The sequence below is a fragment of the Xiphophorus hellerii genome, chromosome 4 (assembly GCF_003331165.1).
Source record: "Xiphophorus hellerii strain 12219 chromosome 4, Xiphophorus_hellerii-4.1, whole genome shotgun sequence".
NCBI classification, from domain to species: Eukaryota; Metazoa; Chordata; class Actinopteri; order Cyprinodontiformes; family Poeciliidae; genus Xiphophorus; species Xiphophorus hellerii.
In genome coordinates this window covers 35,116,408-35,142,995 of record NC_045675.1, presented here as the reverse complement: position 1 = coordinate 35,142,995, position 26,588 = coordinate 35,116,408, and the positions used below count along the sequence as shown (strand labels likewise).

At 44.1% G+C, this 26,588-nt stretch overlaps 1 protein-coding gene across 7 annotated transcripts in view; it reads left to right on the top strand.

Moving 5' to 3' along the window:
• The window catches only part of tmc3 (transmembrane channel like 3), an 80,578-nt gene that overhangs the window by 16,486 nt on the left and 37,504 nt on the right, over positions 1–26,588 (top strand). For 6 of the 7 annotated variants that reach the window (XR_004338964.1, XM_032560808.1, XM_032560807.1 and 3 more), the window contains 3 exons: positions 4,613–4,691; positions 14,115–14,351; positions 25,955–26,083. Coding sequence is in view for 6 of the 7 variants with exons in the window: in XM_032560808.1 (XP_032416699.1) it covers positions 4,613–4,691; positions 14,115–14,351; positions 25,955–26,083 (445 nt within the window). In the remaining variant the exon portion in view is untranslated. The remainder of the gene's footprint in view (positions 1–4,612; positions 4,692–14,114; positions 14,352–25,954; positions 26,084–26,588) is intronic. The other variant, XM_032560809.1, reaches the window with a different exon arrangement.

The following is a 26,588-nucleotide window of genomic DNA, read 5'->3' as shown; positions in this document are numbered from 1 at the left end:
CCAGCTGTTCTGTATTTGTTTACTGTACTCAACTGATTTCCATGTCACCATCACATCACAACATTATTTAAGCTCCTTGGTTTCATATATTCACTGGATTCTTGTGTTAAACTGTAGTTGTTGCCCAGGTTCCTGCTTATGTTCCATGTGTTCTGTAAGTTTATCAGTTTTCATCATTGACAATGTCAGCCCCAGAGTATGGAAGGGCAGTACAAACCAGCTTTGTGAAATTTTGCAGCACCCATTGAACTTTAACATGCCCCAGAGGTAATTTTCAGTACTGTGGTAGACAGCCTGTGTTGTTGCACTGCCTAAGAAAGCTTATCCCTCAGTCCCCAGAAACTCTGGCATGCCACATCCCACCTAGCATTGATCGTTCAGAGAGCAACCCCTGAACGTTGCCAAGAATGTTCAGCCGACATCACATGAAACACCATTAAACATTCAGTGGTCATTGCCTGCAGATGCTCAACCAATGTTCACTGAACAATTGCAGACAACATTCGCTATTTAAAGGAGTGTAATTTTGATGTCCAGCAAGCATTGTCTGCAAACGTTCATTAAATGTTTACAGACAACATAGACAACCCAAACATTAATATGACCTATAATAATGACATTAAAGACAACCAAAGGAAAAGAAATGATATAAAAGTCACTTTATTACCTAGCCCTAACCCTTAGTCTAGTATGTAATTACATACTAGACGTTATCAGTGAAGCATTCATTGGCAAGAGTATGCAATGGGATTAATGACATGCGAAATAAAAATAAAATAAACATCCAGTGCTTAGAAAAATATGATTATGATTAAAGGTGTAGAATTCCCAAAACCAAGTAAGAGCAGCACTACAATATATTTTGAAGAAATATTACTAAAGTAATAAAAATCCCTCCAAAGAATTACTCTGACCATGCAACACTCCCATGGACCCACCACCCGTGAGAGGGGCCAAAGGGGTCGGGTGCGTTGTGTGATGGGTGGCGGCCAAGGGAGGGGACCCTGGCGGTCCGATCCTCGGTTGCAGAAGCTGGCTCTTGGGACTTGGAATGTCACCTCTCTGGTGGGGAAGGAGCCGGAGCTAGTGTGTGAGGTCGACAGGTTCCGGCTAGAAATAGTCGGTCTCACCTCGACGCATGGCTCTGGTTCTGGAACCAGTCTCCTTGAGAGGGGCTGGACATACTTCCACTCTGGAGTTGCCCAAGGTGAAAGGCGTCGGGCAGGAGTGGGCATACTTGTTGCTCCCCATCTCGGCGCCTGCACGTTGAGGTTTACCCCGGTGAACGAGAGGGTAGCCTCCCTCCGCCTACGGGTGGGGGGACGGGTCCTGACTGTCGTTTGTGCTTACGGGCCGAACGACAGTTCAGATTACCCACCCTTTTAGGAGTCCTGAGAGGGGGTACTGGAGAGTGCTCCTCCTGGGGACTCCCTTGTTCTGCTGGGGGACTTCAACGCTCACGTGGGCAATGACAGTGAGACCTGGAGGGGCGTGGTTGGGAGGAACGGCCCCCCCGATCTGAACTCGAGCGGTGTTCTGTTGTTGGACTTCTGTGCTCGTCATGGATTGTCCATAACGAACACCATGTTCAAGCATAAGGGTGTCCATATGTGCACTTGGCACCAGGACACCCTAGGCCGCAGTTCAATGATCGACTTTGTCATCGTTTCATCGCATCTGCGGCCGTATGTCTTGAACACTCAGGTGAAGAGAGGTGCGGAGCTGTCTACTGACCACTACCTGGTGGTGAGTTGGCTCCGGTGGTGGGGGAGGAAGCCGGTCAGACCTGGCAGGCCCAAACGTGTTGTGAGGGTCTGCTGGGAAGGTCTGGTGGAATCCCCTGTGAGACGGACCTCTTTAACTCCCATCTCCCTCAAACACGTCCCGGGAGAGGTGGGGGACATGGAGTCTGAGTGGACCATGTTCCATGCCTCCATTGTCGAGGCGGCCAATCAGAGCTGTGGCTGCAAGGTTGTCAGTGCCTGTCGCGGTGGCAACCCTCGAACCCGTTGGTGGACATCTTCGGTGAGGGATGCCGTCAGGCTGAAGAAGGAGTCCTATCGGGCCTTTTTGGCCTGTGGGACTCCGGAAGCAGCTGATGGATACCGGCGGGCGAAGCGGCATGCGGCTCGGGTGGTTGCTGAGGCAAAAACTCGGGCGTGGGAGGAGTTTGGAGAGGCCATGGAGAAAGACTTCCATACGGCTTTGAGGCGATTCTGGTCCACCATCCGGCGTCTCGGGGGGGGGAAGCAGTACAGCACCAACACTGTTTATAGTGGGGATGGTGTGCTGCTGACCTCTACTTGGGACGTTGTGGGCCAGTGGGCAGAGTACTTCGAAGACCTCCTCAATCCCACCAACATGCCTTCCATTGGGGAAGCTGAGCCTGGGGACTCTAGGTTGGGCTCTCCAATCTCTGGGGACGAGGTTGCCGAGGTGGTTAAAAAGCTCCTCGGTGGCAGGGCCCTGGGGGTGGATGAGATCCACCTGGAGTTCCTTAAGGCTCTGGATGTTGTAGGGTTGTGTTGGCTGACGTGACTCTGTAATATCGCATGGACATCAGGGGCAGTTCCCCTGGATTGGCAGACTGGGGTGGTGGTCCCCCTGTTCAAAAAGGGGGACTGGAGGGTGTGCTCCAATTATAGAGGGGTCACACTCTTAAGCCTCCCTGGCAAGGTCTATTCAGGGGTCCTGGAGAGGAGGGTCCGTCGGATAGTCGAACCTCGGATTCAGGAAGAGCAGTGTGGTTTTCGCCCTGGTCGTGGAACACTGGACCAGGTCTACACCCTTGGCAGGGTCCTGGAGGGTGCATGGGAGTTCGCCCAACCGGTCTACATGTGTTTTGTGGACTTGGAGAAGGCGTTCGACCGTGTCCCTCGGGGAGCCCTGTGGAGGGTTCTCCGGGAGTATGGGGTACCGGGCCCTTTGATATGGGCTGTCAGGTCCCTGTATGACCGGAGTCAGAGTCTGGTCCGCATTGCCGGCAGTAAGTCGGGCTCGTTTCTGGTGAGAGTTGGACTCCGCCAGGGCTGCCCTTTGTCACTGATTCGGTTCATCACTTTCATGGACAGAATTTCTAGGCGCAGCCAAGGTGTTGAGGGGATCCGATTTAGTGGCCTTAGGATCTCATCTCTGCTTTTTGCAGACGATGTGGTCCTTCTGGCTTCATCAGGTCATGACTGCAGCTCTCGCTGGAGCGGTTCGCAACCGAGTGTGAAGCGGCCGGGATGAGGATCAGTGCCTCCAAATCCGAGGCCATGGTCTTGAGCCGGAAAAGGGTAGAGTGCCTTCTCAGGGTCGGGGGGGGGGGGGTCCTGCCCCAAGTGGAGGAGTTCAAGTATCTCGGGATCTTGTTCACGAATGGGGGAAGAAGAGAGCGGGAGATTGACAGGCAGATTGGCGCAGCGTCTGCTGTCAAGCGGGCGCTGTACCGGTCCGTCGTGGTGAAGAGAGAGCTGAGCCAAAAAGCGAAGCTCTCGATTTACCGGTCGATCTACTGTACATTCCCACCTTCATCTACGGTCATGAGCTTTGGGTCATGACCGAAAGAACGAGATTGCGGATATAAGCGGCCGAAATGGGTTTTCTCCGTAGGGTGTCTGGGCTCTCCCTTAGAGATAGGGTGAGAAGCTCAGTCATCCGAGAGGGACTCAGAGTAGAGCCGCTGCTCCTTCACATCGAGAGGAGCCAGTTGAGGTGGCTCGGGCATCTGGTCAGGATGCCTCCCTGGTGAGGTGTTCCGGGCACGTCCCACCGGGAGGAGGCCCCGGGGAAGACCCAGGACACGCTGGAGGGACTATGTCTCTCGGCTGGCCTGGGAACGCCTCGGGATTCCCCCGGAAGAGCTGGAAGAAGTGGCCGGGGAGAGGGAAGTCTGGGCCTCCCTTCTGAAGCTGCTACCCCCCTGCGACTCGACCCCGGATAAGCGGAAGAAGATGGATGGATGGATGGAATTACTCTGACCATGCAACACATTTTTCCTCCCTACTCGTCACATATGGACACTTGGTCAGGTTCCCTCTGAGTCGCAGGTTGAGGAAACGGGTATAGATTATAGATTATAGATTATATAATTACTTTATTCGTCCCAGCAGGGAAATTATTTCGCAGTTACAGCAGCATAGAGACAAGACACACAACATCCACCACTGAGTAGCAATGTAGACATTTCTCCTCTTCTCGCCAGTAGTAGACAGGGTGTTTTCATTGAATGTTAAAAAATTTGCAGAAATGAAGATAAAATTACAGCATATATTCAAAGATTTGGAGGATCTTTTAAAGCTGAAGTAAAATAAACATCATTGTTAAGCATACAAATACAGCGACTGTGAACGGATTGAAGCACTTTTGATGCTTTTCAAAAAAATTCGAAGACTCATGCTTTTCGTTCCTAGGTCATCAGTTTCCAATGTGTAGAGAGCTCTACAACATTCAATGAACGCACCCTACATGTCCATTACTGACAAGAAGGGGGTACCTGTTGCCTCAACATGTGACTCAGGGAACCTGGGCAAGCGTCCATATATGACAAGTAGGGAGAAAGAATGTGTTCGACCATAAAGTACACACATGATATACGAGGTTTTATAGATTGTGTGCTTTGTGTTTACAGAGTCCTTGTTCTATATCTGGGAAACCTCTACAGCCTCATTATTGCCCTCTTGGATAAAGTCAACAGTATGAGCTCTGCTGTAAGTATTGAGATTCTATGTACCATATTATTGGGGAATTTTTCTACCATATGTCAAGAACATACATTTTCAGTTTGAAAGCAGAATGCCATCTTTGTTCTCAAAAACTGTAACATTTGCACTCAAGACTTATGTTCTCTTTCAAATATTCTCTGTGCTCTCTCACATCTTTGTGTTCATGCTCAGATTTTCTCCTTGCATGAACAACTTCTCTCTGTATGGATTAAATCTCTGCTTGCAGACCTCTCTGCTCGCTTGTGAATTCTTTTCTACTCTTGTGGTCTAAAGAATACAGTTGCCTGGCAACCATCCCAGCCAATGCATAGTTCCCATAAGTCTGAACCAGAAGGTATCCACGCCATCTTAGTAGGCAAATGAATGCACAATGCATAGCGGACCCATGGCTTTGAAACCATGAAAAAGAAAATATGTGGACACTCTTGACCAATGTACAGGAGAAAGATACATGAACATAATTGCTGTTGTTGGAATCGACCCATATGAGACAAAGAAAGAAAATATGTCTGACGATGTGGACAAAGTGCCTCTGATCTCATACTACTAGACAGACAGATAGATAGATAGAAACTTTATTAATCCCTGTGAAACACAAAATAGGAAACACAAAATGGCGCCGGTTTGGCTGACTGCCTGCAGCTGCAGCTCCCGTCGGTATGTGTGTTAATCTGTGTATATTTGCTGTAACCAATTAAGGATCCATGCTTAAAGAAGCACGGATCCTGGGTTCTATGGGTTCTTTAACCCATAGATCATCAGTTAAGCTCCCACAAGGGCTGGATGTGGTTCGGTCGGTTCTGTCGCTGTTCTTTACGGAGTAGAGGCATGATTGTTACGGAGAACCTCGCCGAACGGAGCAGGGGCATTGTTTACACGCGTGAACAGCTGATTGCGCTGTGTAAGCCTCTGCTGCGGCCCAGAGACAGGCCGGTGGTCCCAAAGGAGCTATGGAGGAGACGACGGGGCTGCAGGGCTGGAGCTAAACGGAGGGGTAAGAGGAGACGGCACAAACCGGCGATACCGGCGATTATTGTGGGGAACGTGAGGTCTTTGGGGAATAAGACAGATGAAATCACGGCGCTGGTTAGGACCCAGAAGGATTACAGGTAGTGCAGTATCTTCTGCTTCACGGAAACCTGGCTACACTCGCTTATTCCAGACTGCAGCGTGAAGGTTCCTGGATTTTCCTTGGTGCGGGGGGATAGGAACCTTTCCAAGAGTCAGAAGAAGAAGGGCGGCGGGATTGCACTTTATGTGAGTGAGAGGTGGTGTAATCCCGGTCATGTTAACGTGAAGGAACAGATTTGTAGCCCGGACATTGAACTTCTGGCTGTGGGAATGCGGCCGTATTATTTACCGAGGGAGTTTACGTCCGCCATTTTGATCGCTGTTTACATTCCCCCATCAGCTGATGCAGCGGTGGCCTGTGACGTCATCAGCGCTACTACAGCCAAAATACAGACTAAAAACCCGGACGCCTTCATGGTCATCACAGGTGACTTTAACCATGCCTCATTGGACAAAACTCTAAACAACTTCCAGCAGTATGTTGACTGTCCCACCAGGGAAAACAAAATGCTGGATCTCCTGTATGCTAATGCCAAAGATGCATACAGCGCCACAGCCTTGCCCCCCCTTGGCAGGTCGGACCACATCTTGGTAAGGATGACTCCCAAGTATGTCCCCTTAGTGAGCAGGCAGCCTGTGCGCATCAGGACGGTGAGGAGGTGGACACAGGAGGCAGCTGAGGCACTGCAGGACTGCTTTGGGTCGACAGACTGGGATGTGCTCTGTGGGCCTCATGGGGAGGACATCGACAACATGTCTGACTGCATCACAGAATACATCAGATTCTGTGAGGACACTGTCATGCCAGCCCGGACCGTGCGCTGCTTCTCCAACAATAAACCCTGGATTACCAGTGACCTGAAGGCACTTTTAAACAAAAAGAAAATGGCTTTCAGGTCTGGAGATAAGGAGGAGCAGAGGAGAGTCCAGCGTGAACTCAGAGAGACACTGAGGACATGCAAGGACAACTACAGGAGGAAGCTTGAGTCCAAACTCGAGCAGAACAGTGTGAGGGATGTGTGGAAAGGAATGAAGAACATCGCTGGAATGAAGGGGAAGGACACACAGATATCTGGGGGCCGGGATAGAGCAAACCAGTTCAACCAGTTTTTCAACAGGTTCAGCTCACCTCCTGCTACTCCCATACCACCACCATCCCCCCACACATCCACACTGCCCCAAGTCATTCAATCCACCTACCGGAATTCTCCAGCACACCACCTCTCCTTCAGCACACACCTGTCACCAATTAACAGGTTATCAGAGGTATATAATAATCTGATAATCTTTAATTATCAGAGGCAATTAAAGTGCCTCTGATAAAGTTCAGCTGTTCTAGTAGGCTTGTCCTGACATTTTTGTAGTCACATTGTCCAGTACAAACCATGGTCCACAAAGAGCTGCCACAGCATCAGAGGGATCTCATTATTCAAAGATATCAGCCAGGTGAAGGCTACAAAACAATTTCCAATTCATTAAATATACAATGGAACACTGAAGACTGTCATCATCAAGTGGAGAAAACATGGCACAACAGTAACATTACCAAGAACAGGACGTCCGTAGAAAATTGATGAGAAAACAAGAGGAAAACTGATCAGGGAGGCTGCCGACAGCAACACTGAAGGAGCTGCAAGAATTTCTGGCAATTACTGGCTGTGCAGTACGTGTGACAACTATCTCCTGTCTTCTTCATATGTCTGGGCTATAGAGTAGGCAAAGAAACACATCAAAGCCCGGCTTAATTTGGCAAAAACACATCTGAAATATCCCAAACACATGTGGGAAAATGTGTTATGGTCTGATGAAACCAAGGTTGAACTTTTTGGACATATTTCCAAAAGGTATATTTGGTGCAAAAACAACACCGCTCATCACCAAAAGAACACCATACCTACAGTGAAGCATGGTGGTGGCAGCATCATGCTTTGGGACTGTTTTTCTTCAGCTGGAACTGGGGCCTTAGTCAGTGGGGACGGAATTATGAACAGTTCCAAATATCAGTCGGTGTTGGCACAAAATCTTCTGCCTTCCGTTAGAAAGCTGAAGACAAAGAGGAACTTCATCTTTCAAGATGACAATGACCCAAAGCACACATCTAAATCAACAAAAGAATGGCTTCACCGGAATAAGATTAAGGCTTTGGAATGGCCCAGCCAGAGTCCAGACCTGAATCCCATCGAACATCTGTGGGGTGATCTGAAGAGGACTGTGTACAGGAGATCCCCTTTCAATCTATTGGATTTGAAGCAGTTTTCCAAAGAAGAGTGGGCAAATATTGCCACATCAACATGCGCCACGCTGATAGACTGCTACCCAAAAAGACTGAATGCTGTAATAAAAGCCAAAGGTGCTGCAACAAAGTATTAATTTAAGGTTGTGCATGTGATGATTGAATGAATTATGTTTATGTCCACTAGGTGGCGATCATGAGTTTATGTGAATGCATAAATGTAAAGAATAGGACGACAGAAGCAGGGAGTCTTTTGTGACACACCTGTGAGAAACCTGTGTGAGCAGACCGTGAAAAAATACTTTAATAAAAGTCCATCCATCCATCTTCTTCCGCTTATCCGGGGTCGGGTCGCGGGGGTAGCAGCTTCAGAAGGGAGGCCCAGACTTCCCTCTCCCCGGCCACTTCTTCCAGCTCTTCCGGGGGAATCCCGAGGCGTTCCCAGGCCAGCCGAGAGACATAGTCCCTCCAGCGTGTCCTGGGTCTTCCCCGGGGCCTCCTCCCGGTGGGACGTGCCCGGAATACCTCACCAGGGAGGAGTCCAGGAGGCATCCTGACCAGATGCCCGAGCCACCTCAACTGGTTCCTCTCAATGAATGAAAACCTTGGACTTGGTGTTCCCTCGACCGGACGCGGGTCACCGGGGCCCCACTCTGGAGCCAGGCCTGGAGGGGGAGCACGATGGCGAGCGCCTGGTGGCCGGGCTTTTACCCATGGAGCCCGGCCGGGCTCAGCCCTAAGAGGAAACATGGGCCCCCCATCCCATGGGCCCACCACCCGTGAGAGGGGCCAAAGGGGTCGGGTGCATTGTGTGATGGATGGCGGCCAAGGGAGGGGACCCTGGCGGTCCGATACTCGGTTGCAGAAGCTGGCTGTTTAATAAAAGTATTTTTATTAAATACTTTTTAATAAAGTATTAAAAAGCAATCAGTCATTGTATGACCAATACAACATGCCTGGTCATTATCAAACATGAATATAACAGTGCATATTTATGCAACCAGGTTATTTTACATTTTCTGTTTTGTATTTCTCCACTTTAAAGGTTTCTGTTTGTCTTTCTATTGCATTGTACAGGTTACAGGTCACATTAAAGATGGAAAAAGTTGTGAAAATATTTGTCTTGCTGTCATTTTGTTACATCACAAAAACCTGGCATTTGAGCAGGGGTGTGTAGACTTTTTATATCCACTGTAGTGTTAAAAAAGCAAAAGGTTAGGGTTAGTTAATTGCCCTTTATGGAAGTTTCATGAATCAGAAAAAGGTTTCACAAATCCCAAACATGGTTATAAATATTCTGCTATTAGTTGAGAATAATGCGACAGACTGGTGACCTGTCCAGGTGACCCCGCCTCTCACACGGAATGTTAGCTGGAGATAGGCACCAGCACCTCCTGACCCCACTAGGGACAAGGGTGTTAGAAAATGGATGGATGGATAGTTGAGAATAATCCAGTGCAGGTTTAGAGTGTCTAGGTCCGTGGTCCGCAACCAACGGACCTCGGTCCGGATACGGACCCATATGCCATCCCATCCGGACCCGGAATAAATTGTTAAAATATTTGTTAATTTTGACGGGAGAATTAATTTTAAACCGGAGTATTTATTTATTTTTCCTATCTGACACAAGTGCTTTTACCAGCACTGCACTGAGCAAGGATTGGAAGCTACAAACCAATCGCGTGCGAGTCATACTAACCACGTGGTTCAACTAGCGAATCAAATCGCCAGCTTGAACTCAGAGCGAGTTGTATGAGCAAACCGAAGCAGAGGTTTGTAGCCAGGCACAGACATCCACGCAGTGTGATATAAGGAAGAGGAGGTGAAAGGCGAGCGAAAAGCGATTGAAGCGAGAAACGCAGGGAGGTGATACAGGAAGACAGGGCGTGAATTACAGTCAGAAGAGGTGCAAACACTATGGCGCTTTCTAAAAAGAGAAAAGTAGATGCCGAAAATCGAGCGTTCAACACGGAATGGACTGATGCATACATGTTCATTCTTCCACCCGCGAGCACGAAACCAGTGTGCCTCATATGCTCCGAAACCGTGGCACTTATTAAAAGTGCCAATGTCAAGCGTCACTATGAGACTAAGCACAAAGCATTTGACCAATCATACCCCCCTAAGTCCGAACTCTGGACGCAGAAAATTCGAAGTCTCACTGCCCAATATGATCAGTCCACCAGGGTATTAAGCCGTGCTTTCAGCGCACAACAGCGTGCTAATGAATGTTCCCTCCGTGTTGCTTGGGTTTTAGGGAAACACAAAAAGCCCTTTACAGATGCAAGTATTGTCAAAGAGTGCATGACTGAAATAGCAGAGGCGTTACTTGATGGTAAAGAAAAAGATGAGCTCTGTGACAAAATAGAGAAAATACCCGTCAGCCTGCACAGCCACAAGGAGAAGTGAGATACTAGCTCAAGATTCACTGCCTCAGCAGGAAGAAGCTATTTGTAAGGCACCGTGTGTTGGCCTGGCTGTGGATGAATCTACTGATGTGTCTGACAATGCTCAGCTATTGATTTACATAAGATTCTTAAACAGGGAGAAAAATCAGTTCTGTGAAGACCTCTTAGGTGTGACTCCCCTGCAGACCACTACCAAAGGAGAAGACATCTACCTGGCCATTAAGGAAATGCTAGCAAAGCGAGGAATAGAGCCAAAACAAGTGATATCAATAACCACTGATGGAGCCCCTGCCATGATAGGGAGAGAAAAGGGAGCTGTGGCAAGGTTGAAAGAAGACAACGCTGACCTGATCTCTTACCACTGCATTATTCATCAGGCTGTCCTTTGCTCCACCCTGTCAGATGAGTATGCTGAGGTGATGAAGACAATGATGAAAATCATAAACTTTCTCAGGGCATCTTCTTCTTGTCAGCATCGCATGCTCAGGGAATTTCTCAAAGAGGTTGATGCAAACTCTGATGATCTTTTGCTACACAACAATGTTAGATGGCTCAGCAAAGGCAGGGTGCTAGAGCGATTTTGGTCAATTAGACATGAAGTAACAGCTTTCTTGGAACAACTGGAAAGTCAGAAAGCAGCCAACTTTTCTGTCTTTCTAAATGACGAGAAAAACATGGGTATCGTAGCTTTTTTGGCTGATATCATGTCCCTGAATGGGCTTAATTTGCAGCTGCAGGGAAAGAACAATTCCATTTGTGATCTGATGACAGCTGTCCGCTCATTTCAACGAAAACTTCAGGTGTATAAAGAAGATCTGCAAGGAGACTACACACACTTCCCAAAAGTGAAAGAACAGGTGCGGGGCCATAGAGATGTCTCCTCTTTTGTTGACTTTGTTGACAAGTTGATTGAAAACTTCAGCAAATGCTTTGATAGCTTCAGCATTGGAGAGGAGCTCACCCTCTTCATACAGAATCCATTTCTCATCACTGATGTCAGAGCATTCACAAATGATGTCACACATCACTTCAAGTGGGCAAACACTGGGCCTCTCCAGATGCAAATGATTGACCTCCAGGCAGATGTGGCCCTGAAAGAGCAGTTTGCAAGAACCGAATCTACCACATTCTGGCTCCAGATGGTTTCTGAGACAGCTTTCCCAGATCTGAAAAAAGTGGCCCTGTTTATCTTGACCATGTTCAGCTCCACATACAGCTGTGAGGCAGCGTTCTCTACAATGAACATAATTAAAACAAAATATCGTTCCAAGCTCACCAATGAGCATCTGCACATGTGCATGAGAATGGCCCTGACCTCCTTCAAGCCCAGATTTAAAATGTTGGCAGGGCAAGCCAAAGCTCAATTCTCACACTGAGCAAGGGAAATTGGGGGAAGACAGATGTAAGAGAAATAGTTCAGGTGTTTTGAGAGTTGTTTTGTTGAGCAGAAATATTGAGATTGTTCAAACAAAAGGAAACTGAAGCTGCTATTTTTTCTTAAGCACTTTCTTTATTTTTGAATACATAATTTAGTTATTTTTAATTTAAACTGCAGCCACACAATGTTATCCTGTGTTTCAGTGCTAATAAACTTCTTTGAAATTATTTTAACCTGTATTATTATTTTTTTTAACACCATGTATTCCGATATTGTCATACTGCAAATAGACGATATTGCGGACCTCTGCTTGAGGAAATTTCTTTGAACTGGACCTCCTCACAGTTTTCTTGAATACCCCTGGTCTAGGTGTTGTAGTTTTGCAGCTGGAGCAGTTCCCGGTACCCCATACTCCCGGAGAACCTTCTCCAAATTTCTATGAACAAAACAAGCAAAAAGAAACATTGTGGAGGGCCCCCTGCTGGTCAGGGGCCCTTGGAATTGTCATATCCCCTCCATACGGCACCCCTGCCTATCACTCTATCTGAGCTTTTTAATTTAACAACTTTCTTCTGGCAATATTTCGTCTTTATTCTGCTATTATGACTTGGTTTTTGTAGTATTATTGTATTTGAAAATAAAAATATCTTGGCCTGGCCATAAAACTCTGTCGTACTTGCTTTACTGACCTCTGCTGCCATTTTTTCTTTTCACTGTCAAACTCCATCTCTCCTCTATGACGGTAGATAAATTTCAAAACTTATATCCTTCACTCCATTTTTTTCCTCTGCTCCCTTTACAACACGGCTGTGTAGCTTCTTCTATTGGCTTAACCAGGCAGCCTGTTGATTAGTTTGAACCCTGCTGCCACCTAGTGACCGGAAGCTTGTTTATCTGTTAAGCATGAATAAAGACAATTATAAAGTGGCAGAATTATAAGGGGGGGCTCGAGAATTATAAAGTCTTCTCGAGCCCCCCCTACACTTTGCCACGCGGCCCCACTGCAGGGGGGTCGAGAGGGGCGCCCCACTTTTTGAGAAGTACTGCCCTAAGGGGACATGGCTGATCTAATCAGAATAAGAAACTAAGCTCAGAATAATGACAAAACTAGAATCTATAATCAAATTCCAAAACAACCCAAGATCCTAAACAACCTAAAGCTGTTTGCAAAATGACTGATCCATTTGTGACTCTTGTGCTTGTGAAACTTAACTGCATCCTTTGATACTGTTGATCACAGCAACCTTTTATCATGGTTAGAACACTGGGTTAGCATTATAGCAGCAACGCTTACTTGAGTGAGACACTTTTATGCTAATGTTCGTTAAAAAAAAACAACAAAAAAACACCTCAGCACCTGTGTGAGATACGGCAGGGTTTGATTTTGAGGCCACTGGTATTCACTGACTGTCAGATTTATCTGCACTTAGTAGTTTAATAGTTTTAGCTCTATCAATCCTCTTTTGAAATATCATGGCCTAGATTGCATCAAACATTTTTAGTTTTAATGATGAAAAATATGCTTTAGTTGCTTCTTTTAGATGAAGCCACTAAAGATTCTATTTAGTAGCTTTTTACTTTTCTTTAACATCAGTATAGACCTGGATTAGCACTTCTGTGTGTATATTGTGTGTATGCTTTTTCTTCTCAAACCTCCTGTTGTTTGTGGCAGACAACCGGTCACACTAAGCCTGGTCCTAGCTATGTTTGCTGCCCTTTCTTGTAATGGGGAGTTTTTCTTTCCAGTCGTTACATGCATGTTCAGTATTCTCATGCATTCTGTTGGATTTCCTCTAGATTGACTGATTTCTTTCTATTTCAGTAACAAAGTAAATCTGATTGCATTACTCGATAATTAGGATCAAATGACTATAATCTGTATGATCAGACTGAATTTACCTTTTTGTAAAGTGCTTTGAAACTACATTTGTTTTGAATTGGTGCTACACAAATAAACTAAACTGAAGCAACTATGCATAAGAAAATATACCGATAACAGGGAAACTCTGCATGGCCTGTTGAGTTTATTTAGTACAGCTTTGATTGTGGCTGTAGAGAATTCTACATCACAAAAAGGTTCTAAGCATACACTCCCCCAACCCCTCAGAAAGAGAAAGAAAATATTTTTAAAAGATGTTGCATTTCCTTATTGTGTAGTTTATAATATCATGTGGATGAAAAATTGTTAGTTTGTTTAAAACAAAATTGGTTTGCAATTGTGCAAAAGTGTTCGCCCTGGACAGCATCCATGCAGGAACTCTGCTACACAAAAACAATCATTTCATTTTTGTTCTGACTATATAATATTTCTCTTTCAGCCTCATGTGAGTTCAAGTAACTGGACTAACACCACCTTCACCATATCCAGTCTCTCTGTCCAAGTATCAAGGATCTCTGTGTCTGAGCATCACAACAGTACCATGGCAACCATCAGCACAGCAATCAACTTCATCCACAACAGGAGCAGCTTGATTACTGCATCCAACCAGACAATTCCTTTTGAGAAAAATGCACGATCTCAACAGGACCAGTGCTGGGAGACCTATGTTGGACAGGTTTCACAAACATACAAATACACACACACACTTATGGATGTCTCTGATACACCTATAAAGTTGTACAAGAAAAATCTGCATTCAACATGAACAAAACTGTTACGCTTGGCCCACTGGGAATTAACTTTTGTTTTAAAAACCCAATTTGATGGGGCACTGGAAAAGACTGTTTGTTTTTGCTGGCTGTGCACAAAGGAGATGGCCTATCAACAAAGCTATTCAAACCTAAGATAGTATCCAAACGCTAAACATGTTGCAGAAGCACAGACGTCCTCAGTGGTAATGTCAGCATCCACAGTTGTAAAGAATTTCCAAAAGTGATCAGGGAACAAGCTAAACAGATTTAAAAACAAAAATATTTGTTGTTGAGCTCATCTCAGTTAAAAAAATTAGGAGCAAAGGGGGTTTTTGAATTGAAAATGCTGCCTATTTTGCTATATAGTTTTTAATTAAAATGGGATTGAGAATATTTAATTACAGACCCTGCAATTAACGCAATCAAAAATTGTGTGTTAGTACTGTCAGCATTAACATATTAATGCATGTGATTCATCTGAAAATGTTAATGCATTACATAATGATTAATCAAACTACCTATTTTGGTGTAAAAGCCACTCTCCCACAGAGAATTAGCTAGTTAACTGAACCAGGTTATGACATCGACAAAAGGGGAGCGACCAAAGACAGAAAAGATGAACAAGTTCACATACAAGTTCTATCAGAAATGAATAGAGAGGGACATTTCTAAATGTCTTTTAAAACAAAATTAATTCCTTTAAATCTTCCTGAATATAAAAACCTAGAAAAATGAGAATCTTCAGAAAGGTTTGGTTTGAGATAATGAAACTTTTCTTAAACATTTTTTGAAAATGTGCATAAATGATAAATGTCGTGTTTTGATGTGGGCAATATGGACAGTTTCCCACAGGGCAGCATCAGGAAGAGGTGGGGCACCCAAGAATTAGAAAATAAAATCTATTTTATCTGTCAGTTGTCCCCTGAACAAATTTGCTACTACTTGTATGCATGTGTAGTGGAGTAAGTGTCCCTTAGTTGCTCTTGAGTACCGGCAGATTACCTTACCTGTTTAATTGCTTGTAGATTAATTGGTTTGAGTGCAACAGAAGGAGGGGCTGGCCCAGAGCACAATTACTGCAAGAACCACAACTAAATGGATATTAATATTTCAAGCTTACAAATTTAGGGAAAGTGATAATAATTATATATATATACAGTATATATACTGTATATCTCAAAATATTAGCATATTGTGATAAAGTTAATTATTTTCCATAATGTAACGATAAAAATTGAACATTCATATATTTTAGATTCATTGCACACTAACTGAAATATTTCAGGTCTTTTATTGTCTTAATACGGATGATTTTGGCATACAGCTCATGAAAACCCAAAATTCCTATCTCACAAAATTAGCATATCATGAAAAGGGTCTCTAAACAAGCTATGAACCTAATCATCTGAAGCAACGAATTAACTCTAAACACCTGCAAAAGATTCCTGAGGCCTTTAAAACTCCCAGCCTGGTTCATCACTCAAAACCCCAATCATGGGTAACACTGATATATTCCTGAGCAAATGGGTTTGATTGATTAAAGTTAAGCCTTCAAACATACTTAATTTAATTGTAATGGCTTATCCGAGATTTGGAGAGTATTATATTTGAAAGTGAATAGCTTGCTTATATTTATTCCTGGTAGAAATGTGCAATACATGTTTGAACATTCTAGAATCAAACTTACAGATTTCTTTTTTACTATGAACAGCCATTACTATAAAGGTGAAGAATAATACAGAAATCACGAGTAATACATGACTAATAAACAAACTTCAACTCCGTTGTTTTTTTTCTTCGCCACTCTTTGATTTATGCTGTCACAGTTGCTAGGCAACATGAGTTACGCCGAGGTGGGGGCGGGGACAGTTGGTGAATGTCCGAATTCACAGCTTTTCTCTTCTGGTCTTAGTTTATTCATGGCCTTGGAAGGACCCACTCTACGTAGACCGATCCTTCGAATCCTTTGATGCAGACCTCGAATTCGGACTACATGTCTGTAGTTTTTTTTTTTTTTGACATGATGTGACCTGTATCTGATCTTTTTAAGACAGTCTGAACAGCACAGGTCGGATTCTTTTCGAATGCGACTCAGGCCACTTGGGTATCTGATACGTATCCCATTCAAATGTGACCTAATGTCCAAATTGCATTCATCCAACCTGAACATCTTCATTACTACCACAAATACTGAGCACTTTTTTTTATGGCGGTTGGCAGAAGACTGAGAACACTGACGTTTTTGAGCCCTCTACTGCACATGTGTGACACTTTCAGGTCATTTGCTCATTCACACTGCAGAATACATACAGGTCACTTTTATTTGGAAGTGTGAACGGCCATGGCAAAAAAATCCGATTTTACAAAAAATTGGAATTGGGTCTCTTCAAGCTGCAGTGTGAATACAGCCTTAGGCCCTATTTACATGACAATGATCCAACAAAAATTTAATTTCTGTTAACACATTTACATGAATACATTCTAATAACAATCTACAATCTTTGTTTACACAGTAATGGTATGCATCAAAAAGGTGTAATGCCCTGGCAACGCCACTAGTTGGTGCTAGGTTCTTTGATTTGGAGGTGTTATGTTTTTTTGTAGTTAACGTTTTTAACTGAATAAACATCACCACATATAATAAACATATATAAAAATGACCTTTACATATAGTAATAAACATTTCCACATATCACCTCCGATGTCCACCGGATTCTCAATTGCGCCATGTCAACTGTTTGGGGTTCTTACATCATCGCGCTTTCTGATTGGCTACCTGTCACATTCAACAGGTTGTGTTCTTGCTCCCAGTCAGGGAAAACCCCACAGGCTGCGATGATCGGGCCAAGACAATGTTGAATATACCCGATTTTAGATCGGGCATATTCAACACACCACCACGTAACACATCACACACTGCAGGACGTTGTAAGAAAATTGGGGGGGGGGGGGAGCCTTAGTGGGAACATCATGTTCGTTACTATGCAATAGTCAGCCCCGCCCACTCCTCACAACTCCTCTGGGCTGACTACTGACCAGTTCTCTGTCTAACAGGTCCGGAATATCTCTAAGACCTGGGTCTTACCCTAAAGGAGGTCTATGAGAGATAATCTGTTTAAACTGGTGGCGAGAGAGGCTCGTCTAGCTCTAACTACCTTCGATCCAGAAGTTACGACCCTCTACAGTTAAGTAACAGTCAACTGAGTAGCCCTCACAGCTGCGTAGCCCCAATAACCACTTCTGTTAACGGTAGCCCTCCCTCTAAAATAACCGGCCCTTTAAATGGCTAGATTAGATTTAGTGACTTAGATTCAAGTCCCAGGGTCGTTATTTTTATACTCACTAAAGGAAAGTCCGAAGCCACCACATTACTAGAATCATGTACACTAATGTTACTTTAATTGGAGAAACTAAAATACTCAATGACTCAATTAATTTCAATGTCCACCAACCTCTACAGAATTTTAAAAATATATATTTATTAAGCAAGCTTTAGCAGGGATAAGTGACATACAGAGTAATTATTAGAGATTACAGTACTAATTTAGAATAATAGAATCAACTTAAACCAAACATTTTATCCTAATTCCTTTCCCTGACCTGTGTCACTAATAAACTGAGTGAGGCTTTTGGGGAGCAGTTCAACTCATACCCAGATGGCAGTTGATCTCGGCAACAGAAGTCTTCAATTCCTTGGTCAGAGTCTTTGCTCCTTGTGTGGCAAAATCCTCTTTAGAATAGAAGCAAAGTAGAACGGGTCATTATCCTTTGAACACCCAATTCTTTATCCCTCCAAGGATCTTTGTCTTTCCTCCAAGTCTGTTGCGGTGAGTTTGAGATCGTTGGGTTGAGGCAGAGTCGGCGGTAGAATCAGGAGTCAGGGCTGGGGGCTGAAGGATCTTGTCCCTTTCTAGCGGCGTGAAGTCTCAACTTCCCCGTAGCTCCAAAGTGCTGTCGTCTGCTGATCTTTTCTCTGCGTCCTCCTGTTGACTCGTCTTCAGCGCCGCGGACTAAGAACAGTTTGTTCCTCTTTCTGCCGTCTTTTATATTATCTCAGCCCATGGTTGTGTATGGGGAGATGGTGTACATGACTTCTTGAACGTTCGATGAGTCTATGGAAAGTTCCAACCTTCCCCAACCGTCAGCCCTTGCATAACTTACAGCATTAAACATCATGTGAACTTCCTCTTTTTGCTAGCATTTGGCGTCTTTCGCAATTCGTACTCCCTTGCTCCCCCGCTCTACTCAGCCTGCCTATTGCGACACATCCTGAGAACAGGACCTCACCCATCACTTTAATTCCATCTTTTTAAATCATCACATTTCTGTTAATTCATTATAAATCATTAACACAATCATCTTATCATTTACATTCATCATAACTTTGAGTATGATTTTAAACCAACACAGTTCTGTAATCCATTATTAATTATCAAGCATCAACACAATTAATAATCAACACATTGTAATCCATTATTAAGTATCAACCCCAATCATCATGTTTTTATAATCATTACAGATCAAGATACAAAAATACATTTCAGAAATTCATTCAGTGTTTATATGTGCACATACAGTACATATATATCTATTTTTAATTATACTTAAATCAAACTGCAAGATTACTTATTTCTCTTGGGCCTTTATGCTCTGTTTTCTGCATGTACCTGGAAAGACAGGATCTCGGTGGGGATACCATGCAGACAAAACACATGTTTGGTTAGAAGATGAGCAGCCTGCATGGCGGTGGGAAGTTTACGTAAGGGAACAAGATGGCAAGCCTTAGAGAAGCGGTCAATGACAGTTAAAATGGTGGTGAAGCCCTTTGAAGGTGGCAGTCCAGTAACAAAGTCTAGAGATATACTGTATGTGTCCAAGGACGTTTGGGAACTGGAAGAGGTTGAAGTAACCCACTGGGGGGTTGATTGCGGGTCTTATTGCGAGCACAAATGGGGCAGGCGGGCACATAGTCTTTGACATCTTTATACAAAGATGGCCACCAAAAGTTTCGTCTGACCAGAGAGACTGTTCTGTTAATGCCAGGATGACATGAAAATCTTGCTGTGTGGGCCCAATGAATGAGACGAGCTCTAACAGATGAAGGGATGTAGAGACGGTTGGATGGTCTATTAACAGGACCGGATTCAGTCTGTTGAGCTGCCAGTACCTGGTACCTAATCTCCCAAGAAAGGGCTCCGACAACACATGATGGTGGAATGATGGTGGCAGCAGGTGTATCATGATCGGGGGAAAACTGTCTTGAAAGCGCATCTGGTTTGGTGTTTTTGGACCCTGGCCGGTAAGAAATTGTAAAGTTGAACCTGGAGAAAAAGAGGGACCAGCGAGACTGTCAGGGATTTAATCTCTTGGTCTGTTGAAGGTAGGCTAGATTTTTATGATCTGTCCAGACAACAATGGGATGCTCAGCCCCCTCTAACCAGTGACGCCATTCATCAAAAGCCATTTTTATGGCCAGAAGTTCTCTATCACCTACATCATAGTTTCTCTCTGCAGATGAGAGACGACGGGAGAAAAACGCACAGGGGTGCAGTTTGTTATCAATGGAAGAATTCTGTGACAAAACTGCCCCTACCCCTGAATCAGAGGCATCCACTTCAATAATAAACTGTTTTAATGGATCTGGTTGCATGAGGATAGGTGCAGTAGAAAACCTCCTCTTTAATTCTAAAAAACTTTGTTCAGCTTCAGGTGACCAACTGAAACTAGCTTTGGTGGATGTGAGGTTGGTGAGGGGAAGAACAGTTTGGCTATAGTTCTTAATGAAACGGCGGTAGAAATTTGCAAACCCCAGAAACTGTTGAAGTTGCTTGCGAGACGTGGGAGTTGGCCAGTCCAAGACTGCTTGAACCTTCGCTAGATCCGTCTTCACCTGCCCGCTCCCCAACACAAAGCCAAGAAATGTAACTGATGAGGCGTGGAACTCGCATTTTTCTGCCTTGACGAACAGCTGATTCTCCAAAAGACGCTGAAGAACCAGGCGGACATGTCTCTTGTGTTCCTCTAGAGATCCTGAAAAAATGAGAATGTCATCAAGATAAACAAAGACAAACTGATTAAGATAGTCCCTAAGGACATCATTGACTAGTGACTGGAACATGGCTGGTGCATTCATGAGGCCAAAAGGCATAACCGAATACTCAAAATGGCCGAGTGGTGTCCTAAATGCCGTTTTCCACTAGTCCCCCTCTCGCATTCTGATCAAGTGGTATGCATTACGGAGATCAAGTTTGGTGAATATAGTGGCTCCCTGAACGAGTTCAAAAGCAGAGGCAAGTAATGGCAGTGGATATTTATTCTTTACAGTGATCTGGTTTAAGGCCCGGTAGTCGATGCGTGGTCTAAGTGTTCCATCCTTCTTACCAACAAAGAAAAACACGGCTCCCACAGATGAAGTTGATGAACGAATTATGCCAGCTGCCAGGGACTCACTGATGTATTTCTCCATGCTCTCCCTCTCTGGTTTGGATATACTGTACAAACGACTGGGGGGTAGTGGTGCTCCTGGAAAAAGGTCAATAGCACAATCATATGGACGGTGAGGAGGAAGAGAGAGAGCTTGTGACTTACTGAAAACCATGTGAAGGTCATGGTATTCAGATGGTACACTGGCCAAGTCAGCTGGAGAAAGTTCATCTGCAGGATGAGAGACCACTGGGGGAAGAGCAGAGTGAAGACATGATGATAAACAGTATGTACTCCAGGACTCTACCCGACTGCTCTTCCAATCTAGGTGTGGATTATGGAGAATGAGCCACGGGTAGCCTAGAACCACTGGAGACTGAGGATCACGACCTGATGAAGCCAATAGGACCACATCACCCGCAAAAAGCAGAGATGAGATCCTAAGGCCACCAAAACGGATCCCCTCAACACCTTGACTGTGCCTACAAATTCTGTCCATGAAAGTAATTAACAGAATCGGTGACAAAGGGCAGCCCTGGCGGAGTCCAATTCTCACCGGGAATGAGCCCGATTTAATGCCGGCAATGCGGACCAGACTCTGACACTGGTCATACAGGGACCTGACAGCCCATATCAAAGCACCCAGTACCCCATTCTCCCGGAGAACCCCCCACAGGGCTCCCGGAGGGACACGGTCGAATGCCTTCTCCAAGTCCACAAAACACATGTAGACTGGTTGGGCGAACTCCCACACACCCTCCAGGCCCCTGCTGAGAGTGTAGAGCTGGTCCAGTGTTCCACGACCAGGACGAAAACCACATTGCTCTTCCTGAATCTGAGATTCGACTATCCGACGGACCCTCCTCTCCAGGACCCCTAAAAAGACCTTGCCAGGGAAGCTTAAGAGTGTGACTCCCCTATAATTGGAGTACACCCTAGGCGACCTCGTCTCCAGAGATTGGAGAGCCCAACCCAGAGTCCCCAGGCTCAGCTTCCTCAATGGAGGGCATGTTGGTGGGATTGAGGAGGTCTTCGAAGTATTCTGCCCGAGTTGAGGTCAGCAGCACACCATCCCCACTATAAACAGTGTTGGTGCTGTACTGCTTCCCCCTCCTGAAACGCCGGATGGTGGACCAGAATTGCCTCGAAGCCATGCGGAAGTCTTTCCAAATGCCAAACTTCTCCCACACCCGAGTTTTTGCCTCAGCAACCACTCGAGCCGCATGCCGCTTCGCCCGCCGGTACCCATCAGCTGCTTCTGGAGTCCCATAGGCCAAAAAGACCTCATAAGACTCCTTTTTCAGCCTGACAGCATCCCTCACCGAAGGTCCCCACCAACGGGTTTGGAGGTTGCCGTCGCAACAGGCACCAACAACCTTGCGGCCACAACGCCGATAAGCCGCCTCGACAATGGAGGCACGGAACATGGTCCACTCAGACTCAATGTCCCCCACCTCCCCTGGAACATGTCCAAAGTTCTGCTGGAGATGGGAGTTAAAGCTCCGTCTCACAGGGAATTCTGCCAGACTTTCCCAGCAGACCCTCACAACACGTTTGGGCCTGCCAGGTCTGACCAGCATCCTCCCCCACCACTGGAGCCAACTCATCACCAGGTAGTGGTCAGTTGACAGCTCCGCACCTCTCTTCACCCAAGTGTCCAAGACATACGGCCGCAGATCTGATGAAACAATGACGATCATCGAACTGCGGCCGAGGTTGTCCTGGTGCCAAATGCACGTATGGACACCCTTACATCTGAACATGGTGTTCATTATGGACAATCCGTGACGAGCACAGAAGTACAGCAACAGAACACCACTCGAGTTCTGATCGGGAGGGGGGTGTTCCTTCCAACCACTCCCCTCCAGGTCTCACTGTCATTGCTCATGTGAGAGTTGAACAAGGGAGTCCCCAGGAGGGGCACTTTCCAGTACTACCTCTAAGGACTCCAAGAAGGGTGGGTAATCTGAACTGTCGTTCATCCCATAAACACAAACAACAGTCAGGACCCGTCCCCCCACCCATAGGTGGAGAGAGGCTACCCTCTCGTTCACCAGGGTAAACCCCAATGTACAAGTTAAAAATCATACAACTGCAACAGACTGAATGTTCTGTTCTTTGTGCAAAATATTTGATTGTTTTTTGGTGTTGAATCCTAAAACATAAAGTAGCATTGTCAGTTGCTATGGAAATGAGTCTGCATGTAGCTTGACCTTGTTCAGTGCTACCTCGTCAGATTTTCCTACCGTAGCACGGATAGATAGCTAAGTCTATCTGTCAGTACTATGTGTCCAAAACTGCTACCATCATATTTACAGACAGAAAACTATAGCAGGTTGTGTTAATGTTAAATATATTGGATAACATTATTTGAGTGACGGTACATAAGTGGAAGCTTAGGAGTTATGCTTAGCTTAGCATTGGAACAATTTATATACATGAGAAAACCACAAGAAGATGGCTTCCTTTATCTGAATATCCTACCCGTTTAAAATGAAAAGCTATAGATATATGCACTAATCCTTTTACTAGAATATCCTACCTGTTAAAAATCTTTTAAATACAAAGGTGTTTGTAAGAATAAAACAGTATCAGACAGGGGAAACACGTTTTTATTGGAATTAAATTAAACAGAAAAATATAGGGACAAAATAGCCCAAAAAACAACAAATTTTGTCCTGATTAACTGGACAGATTTATGGGTAGCACAGGTAAACAGAAAACCAGAACAAGGGGCGAGAAAGAAGTGGTTTCGAGTTGTACTTCGGTTTTCCCTTTGCTGTGCAACACAAAATTAATAATTTTGTGAATTAATAAATTCAAAATTAATAATACCTATATTTCCAAGTTTCATTGAGTTAATGTGGCTGTGGATGACGTAAAAGAATAGTTTTTTTGACCTCCAGTGTTGTATGAATGTGTGAAATTGTATGTATGGATGGTTGGATGTAATGAGGCAGCAGCTCAAATGGTGGTTTGATGAAAATACTTAAAAACCAAAATAAACCCAAAGACATCCAAGCAGGCTACATGAGGGGAACACAGGAAGGCACCAAGGATAGACCAGAGTGAACATGAGGATCTGGCGAGTTGTGGGAGAAAATGAGAGGTTGAAATACTTGGGAAGGTTGAGAGCAATAGACAAAGGCCAGAGCTGACGAGACTAATTGATTACAGCGGAAAGAAGTTGGAGCAGGAGTCAGGCTGAGGAGCAGGGATAAGGTAGGAGGATACACAGTGGAATACAAAAGAGTCAGGGAGAAAACAACAAATCTGGAAATAATTCTAACACTAAAGAAACACTAAGACTAAAGAAAACATGATAAACTAGTATTAAGGAAGAATAATTAAATTAATTAACTTTGGAAAAAAGTTTGGCTCTCTCTTCCTCTAGATCCCAGGTACTCTCAGCGGGCGACGTGCAGCCACAAGGAAACAATAATGCATGTTGACGTCACAGAATTACAGCGTTTAATCCCATACAAAGCAACGTATGACTTAACAACAAAACTGCAGAGGAACAGAGATATACATTCATTACCTTGAGACAGGAAAAAATAGAGAAAGAAAAAACAAAGGAAAGGCAAAGACGCGTCAAAGACAAGACAAAGACGAGACAAAGACAGACAAGGATGCGTCTTTGGAGAGAGCTGATGCAAAAAAGCAAAATAGTGGCAGCTTTCTGAATTGTTACTCCTGTGCACAAACTCTTATACTGAAGGTGTGTCTTTCCTTTTTAATATATTCAATTAAGGCGTACCTCTGGTTGACCAACTGGAAGCTACCTTGGACACTCAGAGAAACTTAGAACTCCCCCCAATTTACGCCAAAGATCAAAGGCCATTTGCTCTCTGGTTCGACAAAAGAGCCAACAGCTGCATCCTGGCCTCCTGGATTCTACGGTCATTTGGGTAAAGAAAAACATAAGATAAGATTTCACAGATACCTGTGAAATCCGGAGTCTCTCCCGTTATCTCTCCTCCAGGCTCAAGTGATACTGCCCTTCAGCAGATGCTAATTTTACGGCCTCCTGTGCTCTGACAACACAGCAGGAGCCCCATTGAGAGACCCCTTTGATCTGCATTTGGTTCCTATAGTTTGAATACTTGCCCATCAATAGTTTATTTTAAATCCTTAACACAAACCTGTTCAAAATTAAGAAATTTGTTCAAAATAAGAATGTTCAAAATACCTTTTACACATGCCGTAAGATTAACTGTATTAAGCACTAAAAATAATCATTTTTCCTCAACACTAGAAAGAGAAAAAGACATGAGGGGAAACTGTAACAGAAACAGGCTGATCTAATAAGGAGAACTTAGGAACACAGAAACTAGAATAACCAGAAGGACTAAACAAAGAAATAAACCTAATTAGCGTAACAAGATAAAATAACTACAAAACACTACTATAGAATAGAATTAGAATAGAATTCAACTTTATTGTCATTGCACTGTCACAAGTACAAGCAACGAGATGTAGTTTGCATCTATCCAGAAGTGCTCTACGAGATATAAATATTTATTTACAGGTGTACAAGACTATGTATGTATGGACTATAAGGGGTTATAGCAAAGAGATATAGATATTGTGTATAAATATAAATATAAATATGGGAGCTATATGCACAGATTATACAGATTATACAGAATATACAGAATATACAAGAATGTTAGGGAATGGATTATATACGTATATAAAAGGGGGCTAAAATAAAGAAACACAAGAATGAGAAAGATCTAACAAAATTAGAAACAACAAATAATAAAGAAGAGTAAAACAAAACATGAACTTAAAACATAATTGATAACTAAAAAGAGCAACAGCAAAAACCCAGAAATACACAAAACTAACCACAAAAACCCAGTCTTGACAGTATAAATATGTATATGTGTGCATAACAGTTCAGTTCTTTCAACTGGAAAGATGGCTTGCTTGCCAGCAAGCCATCTCCAAATAATTAATTTGAATGAAGTATTCAAATTAATTATTCTCTTAATAAATCCAACACGAAAAATGTAAATGCCCAATTTTTAATCTAGAATTTTTAATGTATAAAATTCAGCAGTAAAATAACAATATCTACATGTTCATCTGTTTTCAGGAGATGTTGAAGCTTTCTATTATTGACATGATCTTCACAGTGGCCAGCATCTTGCTCATTGACTTTATCAGGGGTCTGGTGGTTCGGTATCTGAGTGACTGCTGCTGCTGGGACTTAGAAAGCAAGTTTGTAAGTTGTTTTAAAGTACTTTCTAAGTATTTCAAGCTCTCACACACAGACCACTCTTGCATACACAATTATTCTCTTGCACACAAACAGACGCACATACCCCATCAGAAGGCAGGCCAGTTAATGGGATACCTACAACATTGGGCTGTCTGTAGTGTGTCATGCATTTGGTACCTGGGTCTTTATAGGGGGTTTACCCATTTAATCCACCATTATGATGTTACAATTGTACAAGCCACTGACTAAAACTATGCAAAAAACGCAACATAAAGAGGCCTGATATTACTGAGGTCCTGTTCAGCCCTGACATTAACATCAGTATCAAGTGATCTTGAAGACAGAAATGTAAATGTGTTCTGAGTGGATACATGATCCAGATTTCACTTTGTGCTGTATACAAATAAACACAGAGGGAGAGACTACTAGAAAACTTTCTTAGAGGGTTTCTTTAGATATTTCTTTGTACATATATCCACCATTATACAGCAGCAGGAAGCTTATGAAG